Source organism: Bombina bombina, chromosome 9 (assembly GCF_027579735.1).
Source record: "Bombina bombina isolate aBomBom1 chromosome 9, aBomBom1.pri, whole genome shotgun sequence".
NCBI classification, from domain to species: domain Eukaryota; kingdom Metazoa; phylum Chordata; class Amphibia; order Anura; family Bombinatoridae; genus Bombina; species Bombina bombina.
Genome location: NC_069507.1, coordinates 77,988,776 through 78,009,602, shown reverse-complemented (window position 1 = coordinate 78,009,602; position 20,827 = coordinate 77,988,776). Strand labels below are relative to the sequence as shown.

Sequence of the window (20,827 nt, the reverse complement as noted above, 5' to 3'; positions counted from 1 at the left end):
ATTTGAAATGCAAGAATGTAAGTTTAGATGCCGGCCCATTTTTGGTGAACACACTGTGTTGTTCTTGCTGATTGGTGGGTAAAGTGCTTTCCATGGTTCTGAACCCAAAACATAGCTTAGATGCCTTCTTTTTCAAATAAAGAAAGCAAGAGAACGAAAAAAAAATTGATAATAGGAGTGAATTAGAAAGTTGTTTAAAATTGCATGCTCTATCTGAATCACGAAAGAAAAAAATTTGGGTTCAGTGTCCCTTTAACAAACCACCACAACCGAAAAAAAAACAACCTGCCATTCTAGCAATAAAATAATTTAACACAGAGTTAAACGCAAGTCTTAATGCAAGTTGATATATGTGCGTTTAAAAGTTACTTCTTGTTTTATGAGAATTCTATGGCATGATCAAGTAAATACAACTGTTTAAAATCAATTCTAATCAAGTTGAAATATTGCAGAAAGCATATTTACCGTGAATGTGACTGGATTTTCAGCTAAATATTTGCTGAACTGTTTATTTTTTTTTCTTTCTACTGATCAATGCATTAAAATGAACCGTAACAGCAAAGCACGATGACTGTAAGCATTCAATTCTGTTTTAGAGTACAATCTAAAACACAATACATATATTTTCTTTGGTTCAATTCCTCTTGCCATTTCATCTGCTTTATTCAACAGTTTTGTCTGCTTTGAGTTCAATATTGATCGGTTTATTGTGTTTCAGGCGGAGGACGCGGATCTTGGTGCAAATATTACGTATCGCATAAGATCACAGGAAGTTATACAGCTTTTTGCAATGAACCAGTCAACGGGAGAGCTATCGCTTTTAAAACCCCTGGATTTTGAGTCGTTTCTAGGCAAAGAGGCAATGTACACCTTTGTTGTTGAAGCTTTTGATTTGGCGGGCAGTATGCCACCTGGACTGGCTACTGTAACAGTAAGAATCAAGGTAAGCCACACATTTTGTTTTTAACATTGTTTTATGTGTAATTGCAAGATCTTTTATATTCTATGGATTTTTAAATCACTGTTTTTTTTACCTGTGTTTTCATGTCCTAAAGGGATATGAAACCCATTTTTTTTTTCTTTCATGATTCAGATAGAGCAGGCAATTTTAATCAATTTTCTAATTTACTCCTATTATCAATTCTTCTTCATTCTCTTGGTATCTTTATTTGAAAAAGCAGGACTGTAACGCTTAGGAGCCAGCCAATTTTTGGTTCATTACCCTGGGTAGCGCTTGCTGATTGGTGGCTACATTTTTAAATAAAGATACCAAGAGAATAAAGAACAATTGATAATAGGAGTACATTTAAAAAAATGCTCTTTTTAAATCATGAAAGAAAAATGTGGGTTTCATAACCCTTCTTTAAGTAGAATATTATGTAAAAAACATAATAAGTCTGGTTTGTTCAGTACGATGGGCCATTACAAGTATAGGGTGCGCTAAAGAGATGTCGGCTGAGACAAATATTCTGAGACAAATATTCTCTGGTAAATCAGTTTTATCATGGACTTGTAATACCAGATTGTGCTCTATTCTGAGTGTGGGTCCTGCACTATCAATAGTGCTCCACTTGTATTCTAGGCCTAACCTATGTGATATTTGATAGAGGGAAAATTTAACTTTCTTGTAAAAATGAATGCTGAACATTTGGGAAACAAAAGTCTACATGGTGGTGGTCTCTATTTTGCCAAAAATGCAGAATACAACCTCATGTTGTTCTCCTAGAGGGCCCCCCTTCTGAGAGTGTCATCCTTCAGATCCCTCATAAACCAGGAAGGAAAGGAGGCCGCTATAATCTTGTGTCACTTGGGTAATGATATCACAGGGGAGAAGAAAATGTCCACAAGTACAAGGACTGCTGAAACGGTTAAAGTTCTCTTTTGCCTAATGGGAACTGTCACTTGTCCCCCTAGGATGTAGTTGATTGCTGTTAAACATGGAGATCTCCTGTCCCATTAGAAACTAAATTATTTTAATGGAAGGGTAGGGGGCTGTTACAGGCCACTATCTTCCATGCTTATTTAATAAGAGGCCAAGGAGACCCCTCATTTGAAAAGGGTGATTCTCTTCTTTATAATGAGAGGTCACAGCCCCTAATATTTACAGGAGATAACATGGCATTCTTTAAATGATGGCAAGAATGGGTAGACCATCTATTTGTTGTAAGGCATATAGCTTGTATGGAGTCTTACTCAAATTTAGGGCTCCTTTTTTTAAGCTTTCTGGTCTGGCATGATTATATAAGCTGCATCGTCAGTATTACGCTACCCCTCAGAAATTGTTTTAAAGGCATTTTTTTACCTTGGTAAATTTATCTCTGCATACAAAATAAATATTTGAAAAAGGTTTTTAAAGTTAGGCATCTGACGTCTAAAGGATGCCACCTAATTCTGGGATAGATTAAAAGTGACAAGCTAAATTCAGTGCGGGTCGTGATAAGCAATATCATGACCATGCTAACTTGCGAGCATACTTAATTAAAAGGGTGCGCTTAAGCTTTTTCTCCCTTCTTTTAAAATTGTATATTAAATTTAAAAAAAATGTTATGGCTCTTTCAATTTACAATTTATGGGGCCGTATACTCCTGTTTCCGCACGAGCCTTCAGGCTCGCCTGAAACAGGAGTTAAGAAGCAGCGGTCTTAAGACCGCTGCTCCTTAACTCGACTCTGAGGCGGCGGACATCAATCTGCCCAATCTCATAAGATCGGGTTGATTGACACCCCCTGCTAGCGGCCGAATGGCCACAAATCTGCAGGGGGCAGCATTGTACAAGCAGTTCACCTACTGCTTGTGCAATGTTAAATGCCGACAGCGTATGCTACAGTGTACGCTACAGCGGATCATGTCCGCAAGACACTTGATAAATCAGCCCCATTGTCTCTATATCTTATGGCATAATGTGGTAAAATTATTGGTTGCAGAGCATATATGTGCACAGACAAGTACAAAATCTTTGGCACCCCCAACTGGTATTCTTCTGTAAAAACACTGTCAAATGTATTATTTTCAAAATAATGTCAGTAATATTAAACATTATAAACCAAAGTAAATAAAAGGGTTAATTATTGTTGTTATTTGTTAATTTTAAGAGTTCGATTAGAGATTAAATTTAGGGGTTAACCCTTTCAATTCCAAACAAGTCTGCAACAAATGCAAATTAAATGCATTGCTACCCCCCTTTGGGTAGCAAAGAGATGATTATTATTATTATTATTATTATTATTATTATTATTATTAATAACACAAAATTATTTTGTAATAATTTAAAGGGATATAGATGCCCAAATAAAAATTTAATTTACAGTGTATAGAATTTAAATGTGTCCCAATTTACTTTTATGACATTCACTTATTCTTGAATTTTATGGGCATGCACATTCATTAAGTGCTATGGACTTCATGTAGGTCCTTCCTAACCTCTCCTAGTGTACAGCCCATAGATGTTTATTATGTGAGGGGTTTATCGCACGTGCACTATCCAAAATGTAGAGGTTAGAGCATTACTAGACTATCCAGAAGAAAAATAGGTAGTAGTCAGCGCCAAATGAGAGGGCACACAAGCTCACTGTAGAATAACGATCACCTAACAGGATTGTATTAATATAGAACAAGTGAGGGGAGGTATAGGAGCACCACCAAAATAGGGGCTTAAGTGTGCTATAGAGAGGATACTCAGGCAAATATAGCCAGTACTAGGGTATGTTCAATATGGCTGAATGGAAATAAGTGCAAATCTTCAGGACAAAGAGGAGATGAACGCATAAAGAGTTACTGTATACATATGGGTATGAAGGCAAAGGGGCCTATCTATCAAGCTCTGAATGGAGCTTGATGCCCGGTGTTTCTGGTGAGCCTGCAGGCTCACCAGAAACAGCAGTTATGAAGCAGCGGTCACAAAGACCGCTGCTCCATAACCTGTCCGTCTGCTCTGAGCAGGCGGACAGAAATCGCCGGAAATCAACCTGATCGAGTACGATCGGGTTGATTGACACCCCCCTGCTGGTGGCCCATTGGCCGCGAGTCTGCAGGGGGCGGCGTTGCACCAGCAGCTCTTGTGAGCTGCTGGTGCAATGCTGAATACAGCGAGCGTATTGCTCGCCGTATTCAGCAAGGTCTGGCGGACCTGATCCGCACTGTCGGATCAGGTTCTCCAGACTTTCATAAATAGGGGCCATCGTGTCAACACGCTATAATATATATAATGTTTCTTATATATATTATAGCGTGTTGACACTTTGCCTTCATACCCATATGTATACAGTAACCGTTTTTGCATTCATCTCCACTTTGATCTACTGAAGATTTGCACTTATTTGCATTCAGCCATATTGAACATACCCTAGTAATGGTTATATTTTCCTGAGTATCCTCTCTAAAGCACACTTAAAGGGAAACTGAACCCAAATTTTTTCTTTTGTGATTCAGATAGAAAATGCAATTTTAAGCAACTTTCTAATTTACAAATGCCTAGATTTAGAGTTCTGTGGTAGCCGTCAAAAGCAGCGTTAAGGGGTCCTAACGCTGCTTTTGGCCGCCCGCTGGTATTTAGAGTCAGTCAGGAAAGGGTCTAACGCTCACTTTCAAGCCGTGACTTTTCCATACCACAGATCCCCTTACACCAATTGCGTATCCTATCTTTTCAATGGGATCTTCCTAACGCCGGTATTTAGAGTCTTGGCTGAAGTGAGCAGTAGACCCTCTACCGACAAGACTCCAGCCGCAAAAAAAAGTCAGTAGTTAAGAGCTTTCTGGGCTAACGCTGGTTTATAAAGCTCTTAACTACTGCGCTCTAAAGTACACTAACACCCATAAACTACCTATGTACCCCTAAACCGAGGTCCCCCCACATCGCCGCCACTATAATAAATATTTTTAACCCCTAATCTGCCGACCGCACACTGCCGCCACCTACATTATCCCTATGAACCACTAATCTGCTGCCCCTAACATCTCCGACACCTACATAATATTTATTAACCCCTAATCTGCCCCCCCAACGTCGCCGCTACCTACCTACACTTATTAACCCCTAATCTGCCGACCGGACCTTGCCGCTACTCTAATAAATGTATTAACCCCTAAACCGCCGCACTCCTGCCTCGCTAACCTTATAATAAATAGTATAAACCCCTAATCGGCCCTCCCTAACATCGGCGCCACCTAACTTCAAGTATTAACCCCTAATCTGCCGAACGGACCTCGCCGATACTATAATAAATGTATTAACCCCTAAAGCTAAGTCTAACCCTAACACCCCCCTAAGTTAAATATAATTTTAATCTAACTAAATAAATTAAATCTTATTAACTAAAGTATTCCTATTTAAAGCTAAATACTTACCTGTAAAATAAACCCTAATATAGCTACAATATAACGAATAATTATATTGTAGCTATTTTAGGATTTATATTTATTTTACAGGCAACTTTGTATTTATTTTAAATAGGTACAATAGCTATTAAATAGTTATTAACTATTTAATAGCTACCTAGTTAAAATAATTACAAAATTACCTGTAAAATAAATCCTAACCTAAGTTACAATTAAACCTAACACTACACTAGCAATAAATTAATTAAATAAATTACCTACAATTACCTACAATTAAATAAACTAAACTAAATTACAAAAACAAACAAACACTAAATTACAAAAAATAAAAAAAGATTACAAGAAATTTAAGCTAATTACACCTACTCTAAGCACCCTAATAAAATAACAAAGTTCCCCAAAATAAAAAAAATCCCTACCCTAATCTAAATTAAAAAAGTTAACAGCTCTATTACCATCCCTTAAAAGGGCTTTTTGCCAGGCATGCCCCAAAGTAATCAGCTCTTTTGCCTGTAAAAAAAAAACACAATACCACCCCCCAACATTAAAACCCACCACCCGCATACCCCTACTCTAACCCAAACCCCCCTTAAATAAACCTAACACTACCCCCCTGAAGATCTCCCTACCTTGAGTCGTGTTCACCCAGCCGAGCACCGATGGACCAAAAGAGGACATCCGGAGCGGCAGAAGTCTTCATCCTATCCGGGTAGAAGAGGACATCCGGACCAGCAGACATCTTCATCCAAGCGGCATTTTCTATCTTCATCCATCCGGAGCGGAGCCATCTTCTTCCAGCAGACACGGATCCATCCTTCTTCCCCGACTCCTACTTGCCGAATGAAAGTTCCTTTAAATGACGTCATCCAAGATGGCGTCCCTCGAATTCCGATTGGCTGATAGGATTCTATCAGCCAATCGGAATTAAGGTAGGAAAAATCTGATTGGCTGATTGAATCAGCCAATCAGATTCAAGTTCAATCGGATTGGCTGATCCAATCAGCCAATCAGATTGAGCTCGCATTCTATTGGCTGTTCCGATCCGATTATATTGTAGCTATATTAGGGTTTATTTTACAGGTAAGTATTTAGCTTTAAATAGGAATACTTTAGTTAATAAGATTTAATTTATTTAGTTAGATTAAAATTATATTTAATTTAGGGGGGTGTTAGGGTTAGGGTTAGACTTAGCTTTAGGGGTTAATACATTTATTAGATTAGCGGCGAGGTCCGGTCGGCAGATTAGGGGTTAATACTTGAAGTTAGGTGGCGGCGGTGTTAGGGAGGGCAGATTAGGGGTTAATAATATTTATTATAGTGTTTGTGAGGTGGGAGTGCGGCAGTTTAGGGGTTAATACATTTATTAGAGTAGCGGTGAGGTCCGGTCGGCAGATTAGAGGTTAATAAGTGTAGGTAAGGTAGCAGCGACGTTGGGGGGGGGGCAGATTAGGGGTTAATAAATATAATATAGGTGTCAGCGATGTTAGGGACAGCAGATTACATAGGTATAATGTAGGTTGCGGCGGTGTATGGAGCAGCTGATAAGGGGTTAATTGTGTAATGCAGGTGTCAGCGATAGCGGGGGCGGCAGATTAGGGGTTAATAAGTGTAAGGTTACGGGTGTTTAGACTCGGGTTCATGTTAGGGTGTTAGGTGCAGACTTAGAAACTGTTTCCCCATAGGAAACAATGGGGCTGCGTTAGGAGCTGAACGCTGCTTTTTTGCAGGTGTTAGTTTTTTTCCAGCCCAAACTGCCCCATTGTTTCCTATGGGGGAATCGTGCACGAGCATGTTTTTCCAGCTAACCGCTACCGTAAGCAACGCTGGTATTGAGGGTTGAAGTGGCGGTAAATTCGGCTCAATACTCCCTTTTTGGAGCCTAACTCAGCTTTTCAGAGAACTCTCAATACCAGCGTTGTTTAGAAGCAGCGCTAGAAAAAAAAGACGCGTAGCTAACGCACCCCTTCGGCCGCAAAACTCTAAATCTAGGTGTAAGTGTCCCTTTAAGCTACTATTTTGGTGGTGCTCCTATACCTCCCCTCACTTGTTTATTACTAGACTATCGCTTGATTGAGTAATAAAAAAATATCTTTAGACTTGTAATATGACTGTCTGCCAGTACCTACGATGGTGGTTACCAGTAGGGGGGGGGGGGGAGGTAAGGGAAGAGAGCTATTTGGAAGGAATCAGGTAGTGATCAGGGGTCAGGTGGTGTCAGCTGGGAGGGTCATCTCTATATTTCAGCAAAATTAACCTTACAAGCTAAATTATTAACTGCTTAAGTTTCGGGAAATTCAGAAGTAAGGTGCGCAGCTGCAATTAGCAACCTTCTAATTAACAAAAACCAATGGCAAAGCCATGCATGTCTGCTGTTTCTGAAGAGATAACAAATAAGGTTTTACAACCTGTCTTATGACTTCAGTAGTTGTGTGTAAATAATTTTAGAGAGAAACCCAAAGTTTGCAAAAAAGTTAGCAATTTATATATATGATCGTATTTAATGGCCAAATTGTGGCATCAAATATACCAAAATGGGCAAAGATCAATACCTTGGGTATAGTTTTCATAGGTAAATAAAAAAAAAACATTAAGGGGTCAATTTACTAATGTGCGAGCGGACATGATACAAGGTAGCGTATCATGTCCTCTGCACATCAATAAATGCAGACAGCATATGCTGTCTGCATTTATCATTACACCAGCAGTTCTTGTGATATGCTGGTGCAATACCGCTGCCTGCAGATCAGCCGCTAGCAGGGGGTGTCAATCATATATCCGATCGGGTTGATTTCTGTCCGCCACCTCAGAGCAGATGGACAGGTTATGAGCAGCGGTCTTTAGTTCGCTGCTTCATAACGTCCATACGGAGCCTAAGGGGTCCGACCCACTCCGCTTCAGTTCCGCCTAAGACCGCTGCTTCTTAACTCATCCACTATCTCTGAGGTGGCGGACAGCAATTAGCCCGATCAAATACGATCGGGTGGATTGACACCCCCTGCTAGTGTCTGATTGGCCGTGAATCTGCAGGGGGCGGGATTGCACCAGCAGTTCACAAGAACTGCTGGTGTAATGATAAATGCAGACAGAGTATGCTCTCGGCATTTATCAATGTGCGGCGGACATGATACGTTAATCGTATCATGTTCGTCCACACAATAATAAATTGACCCCTAAGTCTCTATTTCTGTTTAAAAGGAGTGATAGCAAAAATGCTAAAAATTCTCAAAGTACTTTGGGCAAGTTTTTATCTGAAATTCCTGAAAGCAAAGGGGTTAAATACAGAAAGTGCATCAACCGTTCGGCCCATATTTAAGTTGTAGAATAATGAAGAAAGAATATATATTAATGCATATTTACTATGAGAACGATAATATATTCCATATTACTTAATACATATGTAATATGGAAAACAGCAATTAGGCTATTTAATCACACTGCATAATTTTAGATTTTTTTATGCTTTCCTTGAGAAATTAAAATATCTGCTGAAGTTTTTAAACAAACCAAGGAGACTTTACTGTAAAACAGAATTGTATTAATAGATGAAAATAAAAGCTCTAGTTATTAATGCTTACAAAAAAACACAGCCCCATAAGGGGGCTGAATGGGTAGCAATTATGTTTCTTTAAAATAAAAATTTTAAAGAGAAAACTGGGTAAAACCTTCTTAAAACACTGAATGTAGCATACAAAGGTGTTCAATGTTTACTGAAGTATGAGAACAATTCTTCTGAAAATATTGGGGGAAAGCGACAAGTCTCCATAATTCTGAGACGAAAGAGTAGAGTTATTCAACTCATGAACATTCATAACAAAATAATAAATAACATTTTCTTAAGAAAGTTGAGTAAAATATATTTAAACTTAAATTAAAACTAGCATGGAATACATGTATCATTCACAGGTATCTGTTGTCCATTAAAAACCTCACATAACTCTATTGGTCTAGAGTTACAAGCCTCTATGTAGTAGATTTATTAATCTTAGGAACATATATAAAAACATAATAAATAACAAAATCAATATAAATTTGATTAACAGCATTTTAAATTCTAACTGAAACTCACCAAGAATGCATGTAGCATACTTAGGTATATTCAGGGCCCACAGGATAGGAACAACTCTTATAATTCTATTGGTTTAGAGTGACAAAACCTGAAAATTAAAAAGTATTTTTTTTCCACCCAGGAACATTTATTAAAAAGTTAAATAAACAATACATGTTTTTAAAGATCACACCAACACTGGTTAATAATCACTATCCTAAACATATTTAGGAGGAAAATAATATATATAATTATATATATATAATTATTGCTTTCCAGAGTGTTTTTTTTTACATGGCTATCAGACATGTGCATTCCTTTTGGACCATTGAGTACAGTAGAATTGCTCAAGCTAGAAATACATAAAACAAATGCAATCCAATAACACTTACTCTGAAATTCAAATGATCAGTAGACTTTTTTCTGACAAATTTCAAAATATCCTACTATTTACCCACCCTTATATCATGTGACAGCCATCAGCCAATCAAAGACTGAATAGAAATAAATTGGAAATGTACCTAAATCTTTGCTATTTTTTGCCTTAGGCAGAAGTACAATAAAGTTGTCTCATTCGCAAGCCAAAAAAATGAACAAATGTATGCAAAAATGTTTTTGTTGTTGATTTGTTCATAAGGTTAAAACTGTTACTCTGAAGATGGTAGAGGCCGATCTGCAGGGGAGGGGAAAGTCTTAAAATTTACACTATTCAATAACAATTCAAAAATGTCCTTGTCAGTTGATTGATTCTTGTGTCAGCCAATGAGTATATAAGCTTCAATTTTGTTCTTGGACAGTCCTGACTTTAATAAAGGATGACTTAGAAGCATGCCATATCTATCTATCTGTCTATCTATAGAAGAAAAAGAAAAAATCACAATCAAAATTGATCATTATAGTGATTATGCACAACACTTTTACACTTACTAAATACATCTATGATTTTTTAAATGCTACATTACTTTTTCATTCATATTAAAAGGTTCTGATTTTTAAATGGCACTACTTAGAAAAAACAGTTAAATTATTATTACATAATAAATCAACTCATTTAGCATTTCGGAATCTTTAAAATATACAAAGAATGTGCATATATTCATTGTAATAAGCTTATAACCAACGAAATTAAATGCAGAAAAAAACATTAGCAGCTGCAGAGATTGTAATTATAATTTATAAATTTGCAAAAATGTAATTTGGACATCACTCTATTTATAGAATTCCTAATGCTTAAATGTCTCAAGATATATTCTTCCAGCTGTTGCAAATTATTCAGTATGAAAGAAGAAAGAAAGAAGCAGGGCTTTTTTTGTGTTGGTTTTAGTACATTCTGTTTTTATCATTATATTAGATCATTACAATTGTTACAAGGAAAAGTTTCATGTTGTGTCAAGGATTAGAAGACTTATAGTTCCCATGGCGTTCTCATTTGTAATTGCTTTTCCATTCTGGAAACACTTTAGATACAGTTTTAGAGGGGGAAAAAAACTTTAGAAGCCAAATTAATGGAACGTTTTTAGAATAAATCTAGAAGAGGGCATGTTTTTGAAATGTTTAGCACAGTTACACATACAGATGGGCATATTTAGCATAGATCATATAAACCTGTCAGCATTAATTGTGTAAAATGTGTTGATTAAAAAAAAAAGAGAAGGAAAACAACAACAACAACAGTTTAATACAGGACATACTTGCTTGAGAACTAATTTAGAAGAGACTTTACAAATGTGCAGATTGACCCATAAGCATGGTTTTCCATGATACGTATAAGTATGCAATTATGGAGAGTACCACAACAGTGCATACTATAAATAATAAATACATTACTGTACAATAAATTATGAGTATTTAAAGGGATAGTCTAGTCCAAAATAAACTTTCATCATTCAGACAGGGCATGTAATTTTAAACAACTTTCCAATTTACTTTTATCACCAATTTTGCTTTGTTCCTTTGGTATTCTTTGTTGAAAGCTAAATCTAGGAGGTTCATATGCTAATTTCTAAGACCTTGAAGGCTGCCTCTTATCTGAATGCATTTTGACAGTTTTTCACCACTAGAGGGTATTAGTTAATTTGTGTCATATAGATAGCATTTTGCTTATGCACGTGGAGTTACTTAGGAGTCAGCACTGATTGGCTAAAATGCAAGTCTGTCAAAAGAACTGAAATAAGGGAGCTGTTTGTAGAGGCTTATCTACAAGGTAATCACAGAGGTAAAAGGTGTATTAATATAACTGTGTTGGTTATGCAAAACTAGGGAATGGGTAATAAAGGGATTATCTATGTTTTTAAACAAATTTTCAAGTAGACTTTCCCTTTAATTCTTTAAAGATTTTCAGCTGACTATTTTGTTGCTTTAAATGTTCTTTATGTTTTTCAGCTTCTCCAAAACAAAGTATTTGTAGCATCTTAAAAAAGCTGTATTCGAATTTCAAAGCTTGTATTACACACAAGTAATTTCTGAGGCCTCTCATACAAACTATTAATAAAATGGTATTATAAATTGAATACACAGGCAGTTTCTCAGCCTACACATGTGGTGACTATATCATCAGATGGACACAATTTTTCTGGGAATTCTTTAGATCTCACAGGAAAATGATGGCAAGACACAGACATGCAGCAATTGTAGTCTAACATTAAACTATCAAATCTTTTGCACTATGATGATCCTTTCATATTCATTATCATTCCAATAAAATAAAATGCAGAATGATTTGGTTTTTTTTAGTGGAACCAATCCTGAAATGTTTCTTGAGGATACCATCTCCATTTTTTTAGAAGAAACAGAATACCGAATATTACAATTTTTGTTTTTTCTCATTTCATTACCTTATGGTTTATCAGGTTTTTCTCTGACATTTTTTGAGAAATGAGAATACATAACAATAGGGGCCTATTTATTAAAGGTCTTGCGGACCTGATCTGACAGTGCGGATCAGGTCCACAAGACCTCGCTGAATGTGGAGAGCAATACGCTCTCCGCATTTAACATTGCATCAACAGCTCACAAGAGCTGCTGGTGCAACGCTGCCCCCTGCTAACTCGAGGCCAATGGGCCGCCAGCAGGGAGCTGTCAATCAACCTGATCGTACTCAATCAGGTTGATTTCTGGCGATTCCTGTCCACCTGCTCAGAGTTTTATAACTTGTGTTTCATAACCGCCGGCTTCATAACTTGTGTTTCTGGCGAGTCTGAAGACTCAAACACTCGCAACCAGGGAAGCGCTCAGACACAGCAGCGTGTCGAATCCGATCACGTGACGCTCTTCACGTAGTATACACACCCACTTTCTTGCTAGACATCCTGATGACGTATGTACGTTCACTCATCTGCTCCGGTGCGAAGGAAAAAGGAGCGCTCCATCCACGCCCACCAAAGTAACACTGTAACAACAAAAGTCCAGCGCACCCGGCAGCAATGAGACTCAACAATTTGATATGCCTTGATATATACCTTTAATTCTGTTAGATGTTGATCACAGGGCTAGACAAAGCCAAATATGCCTGATGGCCAAACAGTCCAACACGCTAAAAGTAAGACAGCATATGACAGGCAGCAGTTAGGGAAAAGAAATAATGGTCAGACGCGTTTCCTTATGTTGTTACATAGCAATCCTCAGTGACCATGCCTGTTACCCACAATTCATTGCCTTTTATACACACCTGTGGTGCAATCTTTAGCACTTTGAAAAAACCTAATTAGTGAGTAGCCAATAAAAAAGGGGGAAAATAGAAATGTGGGAAAAGGAGATCACTGTGGTAACAATGCAACAAACATTTACAAGTGTATTGTCCAAAATGTCTAATACTTAAATAGATATACAGCAAAACAAAGCACTACTCCTATCTACAAAATAAGTCTAATAAATTTAAAAGTGTAATAACTTATACTGGCGTATAAGCATCTGATTTTGCAGAAAATGTATATATTTATTAAATAGAGCAGTGTCCCATTAATTAGTGGGATAATGAAAATAATAATAAAGTGAATAAATTAAAGCAAAAAACTGGATTTAGTGAATCGAGGATATTATAAAAATAATATAAGTAAATAAAAATTAAAAGTCAATAGGTACTAAGAACTCATTGATCTACAAAAAGTCTTACATCCCAATCAAAATTTAACCCTGTCGGCACTCTGGTGCCCAGCTGAAAAATCCAATAAACTTCTCTTTTGCTGAGAATAGTGCCTCTATTTCACCTCTTGGGTGTCTAGGGATTAATTGAATAGCTTGGAATGTAAGCAATGAACTGTCTGAGTTGTGATATCGTTTGAAATGTAATGAAATGGGGGTGGTTGACTCTGGATCCTCAATTGAGCGTAAATGCTCAAGAAAACGATCCTTTAGCGCACGTGTCGTTTGTCCCACGTACTGCCTATGACACCCCCTGCAGGTCAAAAGATATATGACATAGCACGAGTTACATGTCATGTGCTCACGAATTTCAAAAATCTTGTGGCTATTGCTTGATTCAAAGCTTGTGCCAAAAGTAGCATAGGCACATGACTTGCATCTCGTACTGCCACATTTAAAGAAACCAGGTTTAATAGAAAGCCAATTCCTGTGTGACTGTTGCCTAGGCAACATGGAAGGAGACAATATGCTCCCTAAGGTTTGGGCCCTACGAGATACAAAACATACACCCTCTTTGACTATATCAACCAGGGTGTCGTCTGTGGTCAAAATTGGGAGTGCCTTTCTGATTATATCGCAGATTTTGCCATATTCCATGCTGTATGAAGTAATGAATTTTAATTGTTTAAACCTATCTGTATTCTTAGATCTACCAGACACAAGAAGATCTTTTCTATCAAGTAAATCAATATCCCGTTTTGTTTGTTGTAAATGATTAGGAGAATACCCTCTCTGGGCTAACCTTTCAGTTAATTCATTAGAGTGTTTTTCATAACTCAATTGATTGGTACAATTACGCTTCACCCTTAGGTACTGGCTCTTGGGAATAGATTGTATGGTATGCTTTGGATGACATGATTTTGCATTTAGAATGGTGTTTCCAGATGTGGATTTACGGAACAATTCGATGTCGATACACAAAGTCTGAAGATTCGAATGCAACTCAATGTCCAAAAAGGAAATTGAGTGTGCATTACTTTCCATGGTGAACCTTAAATTCAGATCATTGTTCTGTAAATACGCAAGAAACGATTCAAGTAGGTCTGCTGGACCCTTCCAAATTAACAAAATGTCGTCTATGTAACGACCAAAATAATGTATAAACTCTCTGTAGGGATTCCCATCTCCATAGACATGGGACAGCTCCCACCAACCCAAATAAAGGTTGGCATAGGAAGGGGCAAACTTTGCCCCCATTGCTGTCCCACGCCTCTGGAGATAGAAATCCCCCTCAAAAAGAAAATAATTGTGGGTCAACAAATATTCAATGGAGACCTCTATGAATCGCTTCAAAGCAACATCATATGTGGAAAATGTGTCCAAAAAGAACCGAATTGCCTGGCTGCCCTTGTCATGAGGTATACAAGTATATAAAAAAAGTAAGGTAGTGGTCCTCAATCGCCAGGACTACTTGGATGAGGCCTATAGACAGCTATTGGATGACTCCGTGTATGAGAAACTTAAAAATAACCCTGTGTTCTATTACAAATCGGCTCTTAAGACTATTTTGGAGCAGGCATTAAAAGATGGTATTATTCAACAAGCCAATTTTGATTTTCTATACACTGAGCACCCGGTATCTGCCATTTTTCACTATCTTCCAAAAGTCCACAAGCATCCTACACGCCCACCTGGCAGACCCATTGTGGCAGGGATAGGCTCTTTAAATGAGCCTCTTTCCCAACTGATTGATGGTTACTTGCAGCCCTTGGTCTTGAGTCTTATGAGCTACATTAGAGACACGTCTGATGTAATCACTCAAATTGAAAGCCTAGTTTGGCAAGATGGTTTCATTTTTGTAACTATCGACGTTGTCTCTTTGTATACTTGTATACCTCATGACAAGGGCAGCCAGGCAATTCGGTTCTTTTTGGACACATTTTCCACATATGATGTTGCTTTGAAGCGATTCATAGAGGTCTCCATTGAATATTTGTTGACCCACAATTATTTTCTTTTTGAGGGGGATTTCTATCTCCAGAGGCGTGGGACAGCAATGGGGGCAAAGTTTGCCCCTTCCTATGCCAACCTTTATTTGGGTTGGTGGGAGCTGTCCCATGTCTATGGAGATGGGAATCCCTACAGAGAGTTTATACATTATTTTGGTCGTTACATAGACGACATTTTGTTAATTTGGAAGGGTCCAGCAGACCTACTTGAATCGTTTCTTGCGTATTTACAGAACAATGATCTGAATTTAAGGTTCACCATGGAAAGTAATGCACACTCAATTTCCTTTTTGGACATTGAGTTGCATTCGAATCTTCAGACTTTGTGTATCGACATCGAATTGTTCCGTAAATCCACATCTGGAAACACCATTCTAAATGCAAAATCATGTCATCCAAAGCATACCATACAATCTATTCCCAAGAGCCAGTACCTAAGGGTGAAGCGTAATTGTACCAATCAATTGAGTTATGAAAAACACTCTAATGAATTAACTGAAAGGTTAGCCCAGAGAGGGTATTCTCCTAATCATTTACAACAAACAAAACGGGATATTGATTTACTTGATAGAAAAGATCTTCTTGTGTCTGGTAGATCTAAGAATACAGATAGGTTTAAACAATTAAAATTCATTACTTCATACAGCATGGAATATGGCAAAATCTGCGATATAATCAGAAAGGCACTCCCAATTTTGACCACAGACGACACCCTGGTTGATATAGTCAAAGAGGGTGTATGTTTTGTATCTCGTAGGGCCCAAACCTTAGGGAGCATATTGTCTCCTTCCATGTTGCCTAGGCAACAGTCACACAGGAATTGGCTTTCTATTAAACCTGGTTTCTTTAAATGTGGCAGTACGAGATGCAAGTCATGTGCCTATGCTACTTTTGGCACAAGCTTTGAATCAAGCAATAGCCACAAGATTTTTGAAATTCGTGAGCACATGACATGTAACTCGTGCTATGTCATATATCTTTTGACCTGCAGGGGGTGTCATAGGCAGTACGTGGGACAAACGACACGTGCGCTAAAGGATCGTTTTCTTGAGCATTTACGCTCAATTGAGGATCCAGAGTCAACCACCCCCATTTCATTACATTTCAAACGATATCACAACTCAGACAGTTCATTGCTTACATTCCAAGCTATTCAATTAATCCCTAGACACCCAAGAGGTGGGAATAGAGGCACTATTCTCAGCAAAAGAGAAGTTTATTGGATTTTTCAGCTGGGCACCAGAGTGCCGACAGGGTTAAATTTTGATTGGGATGTAAGACTTTTTGTAGATCAATGAGTTCTTAGTACCTATTGACTTTTAATTTTTATTTACTTATATTATTTTTATAATATCCTCGATTCACTAAATCCAGTTTTTTGCTTTAATTTATTCACTTTATTATTATTTTCATTATCCCACTAATTAATGGGACACTGCTCTATTTAATAAATATATACATTTTCTGCAAAATCAGATGCTTATACGCCAGTATAAGTTATTACACTTTTAAATTTATTAGACTTATTTTGTAGATAGGAGTAGTGCTTTGTTTTGCTGTATATCTATTTAAGTATTAGACATTTTGGACAATACACTTGTAAATGTTTGTTGCATTGTTACCACAGTGATCTCCTTTTCCCACATTTCTATTTTCCCCCTTTTTTATTGGCTACTCACTAATTAGGTTTTTTCAAAGTGCTAAAGATTGCACCACAGGTGTGTATAAAAGGCAATGAATTGTGGGTAACAGGCATGGTCACTGAGGATTGCTATGTAACAACATAAGGAAACGCGTCTGACCATTATTTCTTTTCCCTAACTGCTGCCTGTCATATGCTGTCTTACTTTTAGCGTGTTGGACTGTTTGGCCATCAGGCATATTTGGCTTTGTCTAGCCCTGTGATCAACATCTAACAGAATTAAAGGTATATATCAAGGCATATCAAATTGTTGAGTCTCATTGCTGCCGGGTGCGCTGGACTTTTGTTGTTACAGAGTCTGAAGACTCGCCAGAAACACGGGCCCATACGGAGCTTGATAAATGGGCCCCATCAACTTAAGAATAAAGCAAACATATTGATTGAAGAATGTAGTAAAGGATGTATGATATTTTTGTACATCTATATTCCTGCCAACATAGTTTTAAGATGTGGGAGGTTAAAAACTTGTTGGCAATGGATTACAGATACTTTGTGGGCGGAGTCACAAATGGGCAATATTGGGTTACATTCTGAGGGACAGTATTATGGGTGGTCAAATCTTATGTTCAGTGGGAGTATATGGGTGGGGCTTAAAACCAGGACACTGAGGGGCTGTGGTTGGATAGCAGGCAATACTTCCCAACCATTACTAAACTTTCCACTTCCCTCTCGGCGTAGCACAGGCAGCATATCAGGCTTTATATATATGTGTGTGTGTGTGTGTTTGGTGTGTGTTTAATATATTTATGTATATATATATATATATATATATATATATATATATGTATATGTATATATATATGTGTGTGTGTGTGTTTAATATATTTCTTTATGTATGTATGTATACACAAATACAAGAGAGTATCAAGCCCACACAAAAAAAAATTATTGCACACAACAAAATAATTCAGAGAGAACATTGCTCCAAATCCATGACAATTCCACAAGATGCAGGTTGGATGTGAGATTTGCATCTATATTTGAATTGGAAATAATCCTCTGTACACACTGATTTCCAAATTTAGCAAGCCACTTTGATTTAGAAAGCATCTCAGGCATCCAAAGGGTTTTTCCAATTTCAAATGTGCATTTGTTTTTGTGATTGAGAAAGAGAGACAACACTATGAATAAATGTATCTTCTATGTATAGAAACATACATTTTGATGACAGATAAGAACGATAGACCCAACAAGTTTGCCCATATTTCTTATCCCAGACATTCTTGAAGTCTCCCATAGTTTTCTTTTTACCACCTCTAATGGAAGTTTATTCTATTTATCAACCCTTTCTGGGATTTCAGCTTGAGAGCATGACCCCTTGTTTTGGTATTTCTCATTTTGTAAAAAATAGTTTTAGCCTCAGATGTATTACATTTCTTAATATACTTGAAATGTTCTATCATATCACCTCTATCTCTTCTCTCCTCTATGCTATTCATATTTAGGTCATCAAGTCTTTCTTTGTAAGTTTAATTTTTTAAACCATGTAACATTTTAGTAGCCCTCATTTGAATAGATTCCAGTTTATTTATATCCTCCTTGAGATATGGCCTCCAGAACTGCATATAATACTCAGGAAGAGACCTAATTAGTTATCTGTAAAGGGTCATAAGAACCTTACTATTTCTGCTGCAAATACATCTACCAATACCACTCATTCTATTGGCCTTCCTTTTTATGTTCCACCGTTTTTAATATTATTTCAATACAGAAATTGAGTAGTATATTCTCAGTAGTATTTTATTTTCTTCCATTTTTTATTATTATTTTGAGTTATGTTTTAACCAGTACCACATGTCAACTTGATTCTAACTAGATAGATAATTTATTTTCATTTTACATAATGAATACAGAGGTCAAAACAAGATTCAGATAATCCTATGTTCCAGATCTCTCACTTTGCTCACTGATCTGATGGTGTTAGACAAATTACTGTGTATGTATGTTCAATGGATTACTTTTTTTAACTCTATATTTATTTTACCAGTGACAGAAACAATCAGGCAACATTTAAGGGACTCTCAAGTCAAAATAAAATTTTATGATTCTGAAAGAGTGTGCAGTTTTAAGACACTTTCCAATTTACTTCCATGATCAAATTTTGCACAGTCTTTTTATATTCACACTTTCTGGGGAAAATTATACTGAGCATGTGCACAAGCACACGGGGTATATGTATACTAGTCTGTGATTGGCTGACATGTTACAGGGGGATGGAAAATGGGAGAAAAAAAATTATTTGTCAGAAAAAAAATATATTGCTTATTTGAAATTCAGAGTTGGGCGCCCATTTAACAAGCTCCGTACTGAGCTTCTGGGCACGTGTTTCTGGTGAGTCTTCAGACTCGCCAGAAACAGCAGTTATGAAGCAGCGGTCACAAAGACCGCTGCTCCATAACCTGTCCGCCTGCTCTGAGCAGGCAGACAGACATCGCTGGAAATCAGCCCGATCGAGTATGATCGGGTTGATTAACACCTCCCTGCTGGCGGCCCATTGGCTGCGAGTCTGCAGGGGGCGGCGTTGCACCAGCAGCTCTTGTGAGCTGATGGTGCAATGTTGAATACGGAGAGCGTATTGGTCTCCGCATTCAGCGAGGCCTGGCGGACCTGATCTGCAGTGTCAGATCAGGTCCGGCAGACTTTGTTAAATAGAGGCCATGGTGTTAAACCATTGTCTTTTTATTATGCAATTGTTAATTATGCAATTCTACTGCATTGAGAGTGGTCCTTTAATGAAAAGAGGAAATAAATTCACTCCATGTATTATAGTAGGAAAATTAAGAAAACATTTATTTTTTTATTTTAATGATTCTTTTCTTACTTGTGTCATATAAGACAGTAGTATATTTCTGATAACTAGTATATAAAGTTCAACTAAATTTGCTTTAATATTTTTAATAACCCTTTTGTAATTTTTTTAATGGATTCTGGCAATAAGTAGACTGATTGAATCATCTGATATACAGCCAATTTCCACTAATATAAGCATTATCTTCATAATCTCTGTCTCGTCTTCATAGTAATTAGCAATGGAGGATCAATTGACTTATTTTTTCCAGTACGTTTATGAAAACTCCATGTGGAGAGAGAGAGATTGAAGATGAGCTCATTTAAATATGCTGATAAGAATGTGCAAATATTTCCAAGACCTTGATAAATGATTTGCAATTAGAATTTTGACACTGTTGCCAATTTTTTGATAGTCAACAAGACTGGTGATAATTAAAGATGCATAAAAGTACCAAGAGAAAAGGCCACAATTAGAGTATATATAGTTTGCACATTTGCTTGCATATAACTATGTGTTTAACACTTCCAAAGGGGTTACAGTCAGCTGAAGAACCACAATGCACTATTGGGGGCTAGGTGATGATTGGTGGCTGCGCACATATGCCTTTGTTATTGGCTCACCAGGGGAAAAATTACAAGTTGCGTGTTCTGACTTTTCCATGCTCGATATGGTCTTTTTGCAATCAATTTTCATTGCACAGCCATTACAAGTTTTAAAAAAATCGCGATTGCGAGCTCGCATTCGCCTTTAATGCAACAATCCTTTCCACTATCAAAGTGCTGTAGTTAACAGTTTTGGTTACAAAAAAGAAAAAAGAAAAAGCGCACACCGCAAGACTCAAGTGTAACAGTTAACAGTTTTGCTCAA

At 37.3% G+C, this 20,827-nt stretch overlaps 1 protein-coding gene across 1 annotated transcript in view; it reads left to right on the top strand.

Moving 5' to 3' along the window:
• Positions 1-20,827, top strand: part of PCDH15 (protocadherin related 15) — a 1,588,775-nt gene that overhangs the window by 815,822 nt on the left and 752,126 nt on the right. Inside the window, exon 18 of the mRNA XM_053692906.1 lies at positions 719-943. Within this exon, the coding sequence (XP_053548881.1) occupies positions 719-943 (225 nt within the window). The remainder of the gene's footprint in view (positions 1-718; positions 944-20,827) is intronic.